This window comes from Notolabrus celidotus, chromosome 11 (assembly GCF_009762535.1).
Source record: "Notolabrus celidotus isolate fNotCel1 chromosome 11, fNotCel1.pri, whole genome shotgun sequence".
In the NCBI taxonomy this organism is placed as follows: Eukaryota; Metazoa; Chordata; class Actinopteri; order Labriformes; family Labridae; genus Notolabrus; species Notolabrus celidotus.
In genome coordinates this window covers 36,561,011-36,577,887 of record NC_048282.1, presented here as the reverse complement: position 1 = coordinate 36,577,887, position 16,877 = coordinate 36,561,011, and the positions used below count along the sequence as shown (strand labels likewise).

Here is a 16,877-nt window from a genome sequence, read left to right as displayed (position 1 = left end):
GAGAGTGTGAGAGAGAGAGAGTGAGAGAGAGAGTGAGAGAGAGAGAGAGAGAGAGGAGAGAGAGAGAGAGAGAGAGAGAGAGAGAGAGTGAGAGAGAGAGAGAGAGAGAGTGAGAGAGAGAGAGAATGAGAGAGAGAGAGAGAGTGAGAGGGAGAGAGAGAGTGAGATGATTTGAAACCACACTGAAAAGACCGTGATCGTGTCTCTCTTCTTTTTCAAAACGATAAGACATTTAAAATATCTCAGGTTTGTTTGTCTCCTTGAATAAAAGATGTTGAGCTTCACAAGCAGAAACTTCCTCTTACTACCTCTTACTACCTCTGCAACTCACCACTGCACTTTATCATATTATTTTAGCCTGTACATATTAGTCAAGCCTATTTGTTGTTTCTTTGTATTTATAGCTAAGGTTATTGTTATTATATTTTCATTTTATTTTTTATTGTAGTTCTTATTCTTATTCCTATTCTTATGCCTTGTACAAAGAGAGCACAGTTTACCAAAGTCAAATTCCTTGTGTGTTCAAGCATACTTGGCGAATAAAGCTGATTCTGATTCTGATTCTGATTCTGATTCTGATTCTTAAAGTAAAGGATTGACTCGGTCCCATCAGGTCTCTGGCGCCCTCTTGTGGTTCACAACAGCAAACATGTCCATACATTAGGAGGCTGTCCTCAGAGTGAGTCGTCTTACCTGTAACATTTCTTGATGTCCTCTGGCGTGGCGGCTTTGTCGACTCCCAGCACGACGTACAGTGATTCTCCTGACGTGGAGAGCGCTCTCTGCCTCTGCTGCTCCATGGCCTCTCTCTCTCTCTCTCTCTTTTCCCTTCTCTCTCTCGCTCCCTTGCTCAGTCTCTCAGCGTCTCACCTGTCAGGAAACAAAAACACAAGAGGACAAAGAGGATGAGATAAAGCTTCGAAGGAAAACAAACTGCTTCTGTTTTTGTTTTAAACGGCGTCCTTTGCACATATTCTTTCATTTCTAACATCGTCATGAGGTAACGACGTCTACCTGGACCCTCATTTTGGATGTTTGATTTCAAAGTGACGTCCATGAAGAGCTCTTATTTTTACTGCTGTGATTTGAGGTTGTTGTTCTAAATTTCTGACATTACAAAAGAGGTTTTAGTGAAGGATTAAGATACTCTTTTCAAAACCCAACACAGCCTTTACTTTCTCTCTTCAAAGCCACCAAACCCCTTTCATAAAACTGTTAATTAACCTGAGTCTGCTCGTCTACTGCGGCCTCATCATTTAGTTTATTAGTGACTAATAAATCTGATAGAAGTAGTCAGTGGTAGTGAAATAACTCCTTTGTGTTTTGAGGTACAGTTTTCAGATTTTAACCACAGTTAAAAGTCACAGTGGGGGAATAAGAAAATATTGATACACAGAAATAATACGATAGTTCCTGACGTGATTCTTTGAAGCGCTGTATCGATATTTCAGGTCCCAACATGGACTGGAAAGGGGAGTTCTGCACATGTGTAGCCTCATTCTACTTCCTCTTACCTGGTGTGTGTGTCCCTTACAGTGGGTTCATAGAAAAACAAACTGAAGTGGGCCTCTAGTGAGTGAGACTGTCATAAAGTCTTGATCCTGAAAAACCCGGTTTCAGCGAGGTAGCTGATGTCCAGTGTAGTAAACAGTGGCCTGCAGCGTACCTGTGTTTACCCAAACAGATCTCTGAGAGGTCCTAGTCAGACTCCAAACTGAAAATTGACCCACATTTGTCCCCTTGCAAGTGTTAATAAGCAACCAAAACTAACATCCAATACTGTATCTGATAGATCTTTGCCCTCTCAGCGTTCTGGAGAATGTCAGCTTCTGTGATATGATAAAGAGAGATTCACTTTGATGTGCAACACAGAAGGAACTATGAAATACAACTTCAGGTCCAACCGTTCTGAGTGAACTCAGAAATAAGCTGTATTTGTTCATGCATGTTACATGTTACGCTGCATGCTCTTTATGCTACAAGAGTTTTTCGTATTGCCAGATTCTTGCTGATACGCAGCCCCGAGTCACTGAGTGAGATTACTTATCACACTTCTTAGTCATGTGAGCATCCTTCCTTCATCCGAAATGCATCCATGCACACTGTTTCTTTTTACTGTAAAACAGAAATCTACCTTATAAATAAATCCATCTGCTGCAATATCACATTTAGAACTAGACCACTACACGAAGGGCGCCATCCGACAGGTGAAGTGTTCACACGCTGAGGGAGAAAGCTTTAATAGTTGTTCTTAATATTGGGATGGGGCTGCACGGTGGTGCAGTGGGTAGCGCTGTTGCCTCACAGCTAGAAGGTTCCTGGTTCAAATCCCCGGCCTTTCTGTGTGGAGTTTGCATGTTCTCCTCGTGCATGCGTGGGTTCTCTCCAGGTACTCCGGCTTCCTCCCACAGTCCAAAAACATGCTCACCAGGTTGATTGGTCACTCGAAATTGTCCATAGGTGAGTGTGTGCGTGAATGGTTGTCTGTCTCTCTGTGTTAGCCCTGTGATAGGTTGGCGACCTGTCCAGGGTGTACCCTGCCTTCCGCCCGAAGCCAGCTGGGATAGGCTCCAACCCCCCATCACCCCTAACGGGATAAGCGGTCAAGATAATGCATGGATGGATGTTGGGATGGATCCAAGCGGCAACCTCTGGTCTAAAAATACCAGTCCAATGTGTAAGTGTTAAAAACTGCAGTTCATCAAGGATCCGCTTGAGGCTGGCTCCGGAAGTACCGGGAACCACATACACACCCATTCAAAAAAGCCGATCTTTGGGGCGCTGGTGGACTAGCAGTCTAAGAGCCCTACATACAGAGGCTATAGTCCTCGTCGCAGAGGTCGCCGGCTCGACTCCCGGGCGTTCGACCATCTGCTGCATGTCTTCCCCCTCTCTCTGCTCCCCATGTTTCCTGTCTCTCTCCAGCTGTCCTATCTAATAAAGGCAAATGTCCAAAAAATATTGAAGAAAAAAAAGAAAAAGCTGATCTTTAGAGCAGAAATAAACATGTTTACAGCCTGGTTCAAAAGACGAGGGTAGTCTGGCCTCAAAACAGCGCTTCAGGAACAGATGGGTGACGTCACGGATACTACGTCCATTATTTATACAGTCGATGGATGGATCAAGACTTCTGCAGTTCCTTTATTTCCAATGCTTTGATTGCAATCATGACTAATTGTGCAGACTTATTCCTGAAAATATTGACATTAAAATGTCTTTTAAAGAAGCTGTGAAGGTCAGGAAACCCGGCCTGAAACAGCGTCTTACACACACTCTTGTAAGTGTTCAAACTTTGCCGTTGCTTTGTCTCCCGCCTCGTCCCCTGAATGTAACGCTGCTCCTTTAAGCCAGTTGGTGGCTGCTGCCTCGTCTGCTAATATGGCTCTAAGTGGGATTTAAGGGTGTGATGTGTTTACAGGAAGTGAAAGGAAATAAATGTCTTAAAGCAGGGTTACCTCAGGTTATTCCACGCAGCCAGGGAGGCCGGTGAGTAAGGCAGGTTTATAATCTGCGTCCTGAATGAAACAGACTCACTGCTCGTGTGTTTCCATCAGCACAGAGTGAGGTTTGGCTGATCAATCATTCATCGGCCATCAGTCAACTATCTGCTAAGTCAGAACTTTTTTGGTCAGCAGCCAAAATACTTCAGGAAACAATAACTTCTGCATGAAACTGAAGCTGATAAATACAATATGAAAGGTTTGCAAACCTTGTTTTATAGCAGCTTCAGTTGAAGAAACTCCTGCAGAGCGCTCTTCTCCTCAGGTTGGGTGACTGATACAGAAAGAAAACTTGAGACCGGACTGCTGAGTCTTTGCAAAACAAGAAGTTCGTTGCCACACACGCCATCCTCGGGCACATTGCCAACTAGTGACAATTTAGTGGTTAAATGAAGGAACAAACTGTTCCTTCATTTAATTTTGGAGTCACATAGTCCTAAACTGGCCTAAACCTGAGGACTCTTTCTCCGTAGGAATTAAGATACCCCCTGCTCTACACCAAGCTTTTGAGATGACTTGTTTATCCCATACTATTCTAAATAACCTCCACAAGAATCTTAACATCAGGCGCTCTTTTATAAACTCGGTAGGGGACTCCTGAAGATGCCTTAGCGTGCCTGACGGCCAAATTCCACCAGATCCATGTCCGATCCGTCTCAGATCCGTTACAGCACCAGATCTGATTTCTATTCTAGTCAATGTGTTAACTTCCACTGGATCCACTCTGTTGTGTTCCGGTTGAGTCTCTGATCCAGCAGGTCGGAGCCCTCCGGATCAGATACACAAGACTTCTATGTTTCCCGGATGCCGGAGCACGATGCATCAATCTCAACAGAGCAGATGGAGCGGGACAGGAAGTCAGGTTTCACCAAAACAAAATGAAAACATCCGGTTCATTTTCAGAATAAAACACTCTGTGTTATCACCAGATCGTATTTCACTTAACTACAACAACAAACCAAAGTCATGATGAGCGGAGCCAGGCCTGGAGTCAACAGGTCAGAGGTTTTCAGAGGACCAGAAAGACAACATGGATGAGGAGAGGAGGAGGAGGAGAATCCTTGATTCAGTCATTACTGAGGGAAAACCTCGGTCACATGACTCGTGCTGTCTGGAGGTCCTTCTCCGTGCTGCGTTCTGACAACACTACCGTTGGGTGTTGATGGACAAGAGAGCATGGAGCCGGACTGCAAAGTCGGACCTAACACGGATCTGGTTGAAGTCCCGGGTTACTACAGACTCAACCTCCTTCCACCTAGGAGGCCCAAAATCTATGGGATCCTCTATTTCTCCTAGCGATGGTATCTCAGGAGGAAGGCCCAAGTCCATTGTTTATCAGGAGTAGAAGTAGCCACCTGTCACCTCTTAACAAAGCTGCTTTTAAAAATACTGCTGATATAAGAGGCGGCTCTTATGATAGCAATAAATCAAAGTCAGAAGGAAGGTGATCAATAGAGCCAGATTTGGTGCTACAGGGCAGCCATAATGGAAAGAACACTGCGGGGCGGCGGAGCTTAGGGATCAAGGTGAGTTAGCTGAACCAGACCCAACAACAACAACAACAATAACAACAACAGGGGGCTCAGAAAATCTAAACCATGTGAATATTTGCAGAACAGGTGGAACTACTCCTCGTCTTTGGACCGACTTGATGCAGAAAACAAACAATGGATTTCAGAGGTAAATCCACTCCCTGACCTTTGACCCCAGCAGTAACAGAGAGCCGTCCCCTTGTCAGACAGCAGGTGTACGGGGGTTAGCGGGCTTAGGGAGACCACGGTAAGCCAATTCAGGCCCACAGACAGCCCGCGGCAGACGCCAGATTTAAATGAAGAGGAAGAAAGAGGAGAGGCTTCACACCACCGCCGCACCTGATGAGCAATTATCACTCCATGATTAATGTGCGGAGAACAAAGCTGCAGACACTCCAAATTACAAGCATGTTAAGAAAGTCTCTGTGGTGTGATTCTCATTATTCTTAGAGAGCTGAGGGAACTTTCTTTTATTGCTCTGTTGTAGCTTTTGTGTCTGGAAATTTGTAGACAGTATTCACATTTTATAGAATGGAAATGAAACAACCACTCCATACCTGCCAACAGTTATTTTGTGAAGCACTTTGAGCTGCATGCTTGAATGTATGAAAGGTGTTATATAAATAAAGATGAGTCGAGAGTTGAACTCGGGGCAGTGAGTGGGAGGAGGTTAACTTCAGTAGATTGTCACTGACTGACCGTCTACCTAAACACACGTGGATAATCTCAGACACACAGGGTGAGGACACAGTACATAAAGACATATCAACAGGATAAACAAACAAACCGAAGAGAAACACAAAGAAGGGAAAGAAACAGACGGACAGATATATGTCCATCGCTCTTTGTTCATTTCAGAGTCAGCCACGACTTCAGATCCAAAGACCTTTCCGGCACCAGATGGCTGCGACTCCCTCGACACACACACGCCTGACAACACATTGATTTAACACCTCCTTAAATCCTGCATACTACTGCGCCTCAGATTAACCAGTCACAACCCAGATCCACCACCGCCTGACTGGGATTAACCAATGAGGGCGAAGCATCCGTACCCTGGGGATTATCAACACACTGAGAAACTGTGTGTGTGTGTTAGTGTGTGTGGGTGTGTGTTTGTGCAGCATTAGCAGTGAGTCTCTGCCCACCTGAGAGGACAGCCAATCAGAGTCGGCGTTGTTAAAATGAGCTGTGAGGTGAACCGACCATTCACAGGAAGACACACACCGGGAGGTTTCACACACTATGTGAAGACGGAGACAGCATATGGTGTGTGTGTGTGTGTGTGTGTGTGTGTGTGTGTGTGTGTGTGTGTGTGTGTGTGTCTGAGGCACACCTTTAGTAGTTTCTACTGAGTGTTAGCGGCTGCAGGATTCTCACTTTGCATGGAGAAAGTCCTGAAATATAATATCCAAACTTTATAGTACTGAGTCAATATTTTATTTCAGCATACTCTTACAGGAAATATATTAAACTGTAAATAATAACCTGAAAGGATTATATATATTTTTGATAAATTCAGACAACTCAATGTCAAAAATTATACATAAAAAGCAAACTCAGGACTAATAGTTTTATTCCATCTTACTTTATTTAAGTATTATCTAGTTCAAATTTTAGTCACTTATATATATTATATATATTTTTTGCTTTCTTTGATTATTTTTTGTGTTTTTCTGTGAAGCACTTTGTAACTTTGTTTAGAAAAGTGCTATAGAAATAAAGATTATTATTATATTATCATTATTTAAAACTATTATACACATTTATATTATTTGTTCAGTTAATTTGCATTATCTATTTATTTTAATAAATTAACTGATGAATTAATTAATTAATTATATATTAAATGTTTTATCTATTTGGTTATTAATTTGAACTTATCATTTTATGATTTTTACAATTACCCCTCTGTATTTTAATATTTTATTTTGTTTTAATTTGCTGTAATTACTTTTAGTGTAGCATCTTAGTTTCTTTTACTGGTTTAATATTTTAGTATTTTATTATCTTATTAAATTATTTTATTTTGGTGAGTTTAATTTCCTGTGTTTGGTTTTAAAATCTTATTTTTCCTCCAGTGTTTCCTTAGATTGTTCAGCAACTTCTATTTCATTTATTATTTATTATTTATTACTTATTATTATTATTATTATTATTATTATTATTATTATTATTATTATTATTATTGTTGTTGTATATATCATGTTCTTAGCCTTACATATGGATTGTGGGGTGGGTTCGGGGGGTCATCTTATTTTTTTGCATGTTTTATTTAATCTATTTTTATCATTTTTATGTAGAGCTCTTTGTGTTAAAATATCAAATGGACATATGATTGTTAATGTGTATTATCTGTGTCATGAGAGGCTGAAACTTTTGCAAACTGTCTCTAAATGAACACAAACCAAGAAATAAATCTGATTAAATAAAAGAGAGGGGATAGAAGTGGAGAGCAGGGACACCACACTCAGAAGTGTAGCAGCTGACTTCTCTGACAGCAATCACTAAAGCAGAGCTGCACAACCTCTTCTATAACACTGCTCTGTGATCAAATCTCAGTCTGACAGTGTTTCCAGCTGCCTCGGGGGAAGGTAAACTCAGTGGTGTGCTGAGATTTTATAACTGCATGTTTGACTTTCTGTGACTGGGAGGAAATTTGCACATTGCATATTGCACACAGGTAAAACATGAAATTCAGCGAGGTCTGAGAGCTGAGGAGTAAAAATAAAGAGCCTGCAGAACTCTCTCAAACTTAAACATGACCATGAACTGTGTGTAAGAACGTGAGTCAGTGCCAACATGTGGCTGCTTCACTGTGACTTGAAGTCTGCTGGATTTATAACACTGAAACAATAATACACCAGTCAGCATGGTGTTTATAATTTCCTCGTACACCCTGAAACATGAATCTGAGGGAGAAAGATCGTACTAAAAACAGAAATAAAACAAGTATGTGGCAAAGAACGCTTGTCCGTCATGTTTCGACAAATCATGTGCTATTATTAACCAGCTGCAGGCTTTGTGTGCTACGGGGGGAGAGGGGGGGGCGAGAGGAGCAGGGCTGTTTGAAGGTTTTCAGAAGCTCTGCCAACGAGCAGAGAAGAGAGGCAGCGCTCTCAAACACTCTTTCATGGATTCCTTTCAGTCGCAGAACGGGGTTTAAATTTGTTCTTGCATTGTTCTTATCTGAGACACCAAACTGGACGAGCTGTAGCTCTATAAATTACAATTTGATTATTATATTCTCATATAAAAATCACTTGGTGTGAATAAGCAATGTTTCCTCACTCAGCATGTGTGTATCTCACCTGTCGGATCGAGGTCTGGCTAGGATGGTCATGCTTTAACACCACTTTGATGAAGGGTTAGGTCACAAAAAAACATGCACAACCCATAAAATAGGGGGCCTCAATAATGAAAGAGTTAATGTGAATATCATCTCATTTTTCATCGTTTTCACCGGTGCCTGGTTGTAATACCTTATTCCAACCACACGGTGGCTACAGAAAGAAGAAAGAGAAGAAGCAGAAGAAGAATGCTAAGTGCATTAAATAGCAAAAGAAGAGGAAAACTTTAGCGACAGTTGCTGGAGATACGTGTGTAAAGACTGCAGTTCATCGAGGATCCACTTGAGGCTGGCTCCGGAAGTACTGGAAACCACATACACACCAATTCAAAGAGCCGATCTTTACAGCAGAAATAAACATGTTTACAGCCTGGTACAAAAGACGAGTGTAGTCTGGATAGCTCATTTCTCTATCAGCACACACTGTACGGGGGGTGAATTTTTTTCTAACGCGGTCATTTCAAAGATATTAAGACTACGAGTCTTCCAATGAGAGGCACAGCTGACTTGATTGACAGGCGGGAACACTGTAGCTGTTAGCTAGGAGGCTCAAAGCCCGCCTCTTTACGTCACAATCGCTCAACAGCAGCAATATGGATGCCGCCGATTGGCTTCAAAACAGCTCTTCAGAAACAGATGGGTGACGTCACGGATACTACGTCCATTATTTATACAGTCTATGGTAAGAACAGCAGAACTGAAGTGCCTAAAATATTTCCAAAAAAGTAGCACCTTTTAATTTTAACCCTATACTTTAATTCATAGATACAAACAAGAGCTCCTAAGGAGCCTGAAAATATCCATGTTTTATTCCAGATTTGGCTGAGGTTGTAGAAAACACGTTTGTGTGTTTCAGCACAGAGCCTTCATCAGAGAGAAATCATCTTTGAAGTTATCTGTCCTCTGATCAGAGAGCTGATGTAGGCTTCATGCCAAACGCGCAACCGTTTCTATATTTGTGCCAAATAAAAAACTGAACCATGATGATTCTGTGCTCCTTCACTTTAAAGCTTGAGAGGCGCTGTATTCCTCATCCATGTTGTCTTTCTGGTCCTCTGAAAACCTCTGACCTGTTGACTCCAGGCCTGGCTCCGCTCATCATGACTTTGGTTTGTTGTTGTAGTTAAGTGAAATACGATCTGGTGATAACACAGAGTGTTTTATTCTGAAAATTAACCGGATGTTTTCATTTTGTTTTGGTGAAACCTGACTTCCTGTCCCACTCCATCTGCTCTGTTGAGATTGATGCATCGTGCTCCGGCATCCGAGAAACATAGAAGTCTTGTGTATCTGATCCGGAGGGCTCAGACCTGCTGGAACGCAATGGAGCGGATCCAGTGGAAGTTAACACATTGACTAGAATAGATCTTGGATCTGGTGGAATTCGGATGTAACCTTCTGTCTCATAAAATCCAAGTCCAGTCAGTTTTTGGGTAGAGACATATTTAGGCTGACTGGAAGTTACTCATCACAACTTAACTCTATTGCAGAAGTTTGGAGTTTCGTTACTTTCTGCAGACATGAACTGAGAGTCGTTTGTTGTGTGACAGACTCACTTCCCTTTATTGAGGTTTAAATCAGCAGTTTTCCTGTCAGGAGTTAATCCAACCTGACAAACAGATGAGGAACGTGGTGATTATATTACCATGTGAGTGAAAAGGAGACTGAGGAAAATAGGCCAGAGTTCCTGGTGTCAACTTGCATAAAAAAAATAATGTTGCTCCATTCAAACATGAGCAGTCAAACAATAATGAACCTGCAGGTGATATTTCAGACTATAAGAAAGAGAAAGAGAAATATCTTTCATGGTTTAAGCATTACAGTGCGTTTCACTTATAAAGTGCTTTGCAGGTCGCAGGTCGCAGTTCTGGAAAGGTTTGCTCGTTTAAGATGTTGTTTTTGGAGCAAGTTCCAGTAATTGCACAGGTCCTGTACTTGGTCCTGGGAAGTGGAGGTTGGCATCAAGGTTGGCATCAAGCAAGGGCTGTGGGAAAGAGCGTGGTGTTGCAAAAGTATCTCATATGGAGTAAAAAATGTCCACTTTTATTATATTATCAACACAAACTGAGCACCAACATGTTTGCGTCTCAGAATGAGAGATGGGCGTTTCAAGGAAAACACTATTAGATGATTATTCGAAAATTAGAACACCCCGTTATGTGCATGCAGACATAAGGATGCAGAGAGAGACTCGTGACTGTAGATATGCTAGGTAAGGTGCATTACGACCAAGAGTCCCGGGGTCTTTTAGCCCCCAGAACTACTTTACCCTGAACTTAAAGGTTCCTGTGCCCCCATTGTTGTCTGCGTTTCGACCACGGGCTGAAGTCCCGGGTAGATTGTGCAAATCAGGCCAGTGACGCATGGAGGAAAAAAAGTAAATACACTACACCACCAGACCAGTAGAGGGCAGTAAAACAAAGACGAATGCTGGTCATCAAAGATGACACCGTAGAAGCAGATGGACAGGCAGGTATCATTATGAGCAACACAACAGTTAGCCTGTTAGCATGAAGAGACTCAGCTGGCGCTGTTTTAGATGGTGCTATATTTCATCACAGATGGATTCACTGAATCAACACGTGAGAGGAGATAAGCGCGAGTAGCAAAGACGTTTCAACACGGCTTTAAAATCCTTTTGAACTCAAAAAGCTGTGGCAGAGATCAGCCGGTGTTTTGGTTTAAAGAGCGACCCTGTTAACTGGAGACTTTCAGCCGGATGCATCCCTCATAAACGTCTTTAGACGATCATTAAATATCTGATGAGGATATTTTGAAATCTTAATAAAAACTAAACTAGTTTGCATTCCCAGGAACTCCCTCTGTGTTTCAACAGCTGTGTAAACTCCACAAACACTGACACGTTCAGCTGAAGGTCTCCAGTTTACAGGGTCACTTTTAAAACCGGAACACCGGGAGGAGAGACGCATTCACGGTGGGCTGAGAGAAGACTACTGTTACAAGCTGCTAAATCAAGAGAATCACAGCTTCTTCTTTTGAAAAGTACACACACATACAAAAAAGATAGAACAAATAAAAACTAATGAAAGAAAGAGAAATCAAGTGAATCACAGATGTGTGTGATGTTATTGTGGATGGCTGGCAGATTAAAAACACTGTGGTTAATCTACCAATCAGACACGTTCAGCACTGCAGGCCCCGCCCCCCGAAAGTCCTGGGACCAAAAACCGGTTCTTGTGCATTCTTTCTTTTTGTTATTAAACAGCTTTCAGATGCTGCAGCCACGGTCTGATTCTTGTACTGCAAAACACGCCGTCGTTCAAAACAACTCAAAAGTATGTTTTTAAGATGAGATAATAGTCACATGAACTATTTGATTTCTTATTATTAAACAATAATAAAAAGGACAACGGTACAAATAACGTCAAAGCTACAGTTTCTGGGGTTAAAGTCAACCCAGCATCAACAAAACGACCACACACACAGGACAGTGTAACCTCAGCCTCAGAGTCCCACTCCTGATGGGATGAGTGTGTGCGTGTGTTTGCTTCAGAGTGGTATTACACTTCTGTTTATCCAGGAAAGATTTACTGAAGCTCTTTCCCAGATGCACTCATTGACACGGTGCAGGACAACCTGTCTTTAATAAAGCTAGTGTTCAAACTGCACGAGCTGCTGGTTAGAAGGACTGATGGGATTCACTCTTAAAGGATGGAGACGCCACAGGGAGGAGGAGATAACGCTGCGTCTCTCCTACTGTATCACACAGATGTGGTTAGGAAAGTTAACTTGCAACAGGACGGCACAAATATAGCTACAAAGGACATGAATGTGAAGTTTCATCATGGAGTCTTTCACAACACACGTCTGATTCAGTCCATATCAAAGGTCTGCAGCTGATATGGGGTGATATTAAAAGCTAGTCTCACTCTTACAACAAAGGTGCATTATAAAGATTACTGGTCGACTGTCATCTACCAGTCAGGGTCCTGGAGGCAGACACCCTCTCTACTTTTAAGAGTAGGCTTCAAACTTTCCTTTTTGATAAAGCTTATAGTTAGAGCTGGATCAGGCTTGGACCAGGTCTTAGTTATGCTGCTATAGGCTTAGACTCTCTCTCCCTCTGTCTCCTCTCTCTCCCTGTCCCATTAAAGTTACTAACCATAGACCTTTCTGGAGTCCCTGAGCTCCCTTGTCTCGTAGGTTCCTCTGGATCTCTGCTGCTGTGGACGTGCCAGACTCCAGCTGCTACAACTACTACTTTCCCTCTCTTCCCCTCCCTCTATCCCTCTCTCCAACACGGTCTCAGCAGATGTGTGTCTAACATGAGTCTGGTCCTGCTGGAGGTTTCTGCCTGTTAAATGAAGTTTGTCCTTGCCACTGTAACTTGCTAAATGCTGCAAAGTGCTCTGCTCATGGTGGATTAAGATGAGATCAGACTGAGTCCTGTCTGTAAGATGGGACTGGATATTGTCCTGTCTTGAGGTTGGATCTTTGTTAATACAAAATGTTCTCACCAAATATCTTCCAGCAGAGATGTGTGACTGTTGATATTCAATATCACATGTATTTATATACTAATACTTTTTGATCTCAAAGTGTTTCCTGATTTTACCTGATATATATATATTTCAAATTTAATTGTATTCCTTTAGAGTTATTTTAAAGGAATTTTATGACTTTAAAAATATGTTTTATTTCTTGATCTTGCCTTATGTAATTTTATGACCTGCTTTTTAAAATGTTCTGCCCATTTAAACACTTTGTAACCTGGTTTTTGAAAAGTGCTCAAAAAAATAAAAATAATAAATAGATGAATAATCATAGTAATCATAATTATAATTATTTATTTAAATGTATTTATTTGGACAAAGGACAACATTTTTCTCCCAAAGTGTCTTATTAGGAAGTGGAAGGAAAATATAAAGACCATAATCTTTTAATTAAAGGAATTTAAAGGTGTATTTATTTCTTTTAAACAGTGGAAAACATCACGAGGTGAGATTCCCCTTCGATCCTGCACACTGAAGCGTCCTTTCCCCTGACTCCTGAGATAATGAAACAGCAGCTTTCAGCCTTTTTACACAACCAGACTCAGCTTTCATTTATTCTAGACTGACTCCAGCCTCGCAGGGAAGACGCGGATCATTAGTCAGTATTATTGCCGACACCAGCCACCAGCTGTGGTCTGCACACACACACACACACACACTCACAGAGTGCATATGGAATGTAAATGATGCAGGGAATGTACAACACTTATCTTTTTTTTGCTGACATCTTCACAACTTTGGTAGATTAGTTTACACTGAAATCAGTTCATCAATAATCACTGTATGTATGGGTTGAAAATTGACCCAGCACAAGGCAATGCATCACAACCATCATACTGGGTTAACTTGACACACTTGTACCAATGGGGTGTTTTGACCCAGTTGTGTTATTTTTACATTGCTTTTGGGTTACAGGCTAAAAACATCCCCTCTGTTGGTTGGTTTTTCCCATGGGTACTGGGCAGAATCAACACTGTAATGCTTCTGCTATAGGCCAGAGCACTGGGTCAAGTTAGACTGGAGTCAAACTACAGGATTTTTGGGCCGATTCAAACCCAATTTTCCCCCGTGTCCTGTCGTGACATCACGTGACATCATGACAGGACACTGGTTTGTCCTTGTAATGGACTCATTTGGGCACAGATCATCTGGTTATATCAAGCGGCAGCCTTCAGTGTTTGAATATGAAGCCAGGAGGATGTGCAAACTTGGAGCTGTCTCCAAACACCAAAGACTCACCATTAGAGCAGAAGTAAACGTAACCACATACACACCAATTTAAAAAAGACGATCTTTGCAGCATTAATAAACATGTTTACAGCCTGGTTCAAAAACGGCTTGGCTCTACGTAGCTAATCTCTCTATCGGCACACACTATACGGGGGATGAAATTTTTACTAATGCAACGGTTCAGAAGATTTTAAGATTACGGATTTTTGCCCAAATAAGGACATGACTGACTTGACTGGCAGGCGGGAACACATAGCTGTTGGCGAGGAGGCTCAAACTCTGCCTCTTTACCTCACACTTTGACTGGTTGAGTTCAGCATTACCAATATGGCCGCCGCCGATTGGCTTCAAAACAGCGCTCAGGAACAGATGGGTGACGTCACGGACACTATGTCCCTTATTTACACAGTCTATGGTCCCGTCACACTCAGGATTTGGAATCAGGAATCCATAAGCAAAACCGGAATCCAAAAAAATGTAAACGGTACCCAACCCTACCTCTATAATGCACCAAATCATACCAATAGTTAACTCTAGTTCTAGTTCATGTTGTAGAAAATACAAACTATGTTGTGTGACTCCTCAAAAACTCTCCCATCTGGACTTTTATTGGACTTCTGCTTTTGATTTTTCTTGCTGCAGAGCATCAGTCCAGCAGTCTGTTTTGTTTGTATCTGGTTTGAGATCACTCCAGTTCATGTGAAATCCTGTGAGGAGGAACATCGCTTCCTTCGATACTCTGAGTCACATCCTGAAGTTTATGTTGCCATTGTTTTTATAGCTTTAAGAGTCTTAATGTTTTTAAGCTATTTCTGGTCACGGTGATGCAACAGAGTTTTTGAATACGTTCTAGTCTGAGTCCAAACAGTGTATAATTAAAGTCCCTCCCATTGCTGTGCACCCCAAAGGGACTTAATATTAAAAAAAAGAAATATCTGGGGTAAAGGTGAGAGACAGTTAATCTTTTTATCCCCTTTGAACTGTGTCAGGTTTACAGTTAGTACTTATTTCAATGCCCAGACAGCAGCAGCAGCAAAGTCAGACTACAAAGCAAACTTAGTCTGTACATTTCTGAGAACTTGTCCCAGTTATTTTGTTTTTCAGAGACACTACTTTGCTTCTTTTGTTCAACGGACATGTAATAAGTTGACTTTCAGATACGCCAAGAGAAATGTGGAAAAACATCAACACTTCAGAACCTGGAACGAGTAAATGTTTGGTGTTTTAGTTTGAAAAATCACAGAATAGGATTAATCGAGCAGCTTATTAATCTGCTTTAGTTTATTAGCCTGTTTGACTTTACGATTAAGAGGTCAAAGCAAATAAAGGTTAATACAAGAGCTGCGATGATAAATTGATGAGCTTTTAACTACTCAATTTATTGGAAACTACTTTGATTATGTCATCATTTATTTCAGTAACTTGTAAAATAAATGGTAAGACATTAAAATCTTCAAATTAAGGGCGTGTGTCCACTAACGTGCAGCGTCTATTTTCTGTACCAAACTAGAGAAGTTCAAGGTTTTGAGCGCTGAAGTTTCCCCATTCAGTTTGAAACAGTCCAAGTTTTGCTTGTGATGTCACTTCCTCCTCACAGACCAATCAGGAGCAATAAGGGGCGGGACTTCTGATATCAAAGCTCAGAGTAAAACTTCAAGCTGTACATTTCAAAACAGATGCCACCACGGTAAGTGGACATACTGGGAGACAACTTCTGTAACTTTGCAAAACTAAACATCAGTAAGAAGAGCTTTGCAGTTGAGGTCTTTGGTGCTGCAAGAGTAGAAAGTGTTGTTTGGACACAGGCCCTTAAACTCCTCAAAACATGAATATTTAGTTCTTTCCATTTAAATGTTATATTATTTTGGATGCTTCCAAAATATGTCAATTGAGGATGTCCTCTTGGAATTCTGGGGTTTTTTCTAACTGTATTATTTTATTGTTATTAATATTATTATTGTTGTTGTTATTTTACATGTATTTATTTCTTTTTACTTTGAGTTTTTACTCTGTTATTTCCATGACTTAACAGTATTGTGCAAAAGAGCTGTTTTATATCCTGCATCCTTAAAAAAAAATTGAAAAATAAAATATAAAAAAACTACAAAAAACACATTTTTGACAAACTAAATTATTATTATTAATATTATTTTTTTTTTTACATGTATTTTATTTTTTACTTTGAGTTTTCACTCTTTTCTTATGAACTGTATTGTGCAACAGAGCTGTTTTATATCCTGTATCCTTAAAAATATTTATTATTAATATTATTATTATTATAATCATTTAAATTTGTATTACTACTACTGTTGTTATCATTTTAAATGTATTTATATCATTTACATTTTTTTACTTACTGTTTCCTTTATCCTTATAAATGTTTGAAAAATAAAGTATAAAAAAATAATTGATCAATTCTGTTAAATACGCTCGGTCTTTATCAATAAATGACACACCTGATTCTTCTTCTACTTTCTCTAATAATCAACCACTTGCTTTAACTCTTGCATGAAATCATCTAAGAATACAGCTGCTGCCTCTCTCTGTCATCTCTCTTCATCACCTTCGCCATCATCACATTTTCCTCCACCCCTCTCTCCTCTCCTTCTCTCTGCTCCACACCTTTGTCATCACTTCCTTATTAGAGTGTCAGCCCAACTCTCGCCCTCTCCTCCCTCACTCTCAGATAACAGTTTCTCCCTGCTCTCTCCTCCTCTCGCCAAATGTTTACCCCTCTTCTTGCGTTCAACTC

General features: G+C 40.9%; 1 protein-coding gene across 1 annotated transcript in view; it reads right to left on the bottom strand.

Moving 5' to 3' along the window:
* The window catches only part of LOC117820958 (dnaJ homolog subfamily C member 5-like), a 36,668-nt gene that overhangs the window by 5,893 nt on the left and 13,898 nt on the right, over positions 1-16,877 (bottom strand). The window contains exon 2 of the mRNA XM_034694918.1: positions 694-870. Within this exon, the coding sequence (XP_034550809.1) occupies positions 694-800 (107 nt within the window). The 5' untranslated portion in view covers positions 801-870. The remainder of the gene's footprint in view (positions 1-693; positions 871-16,877) is intronic.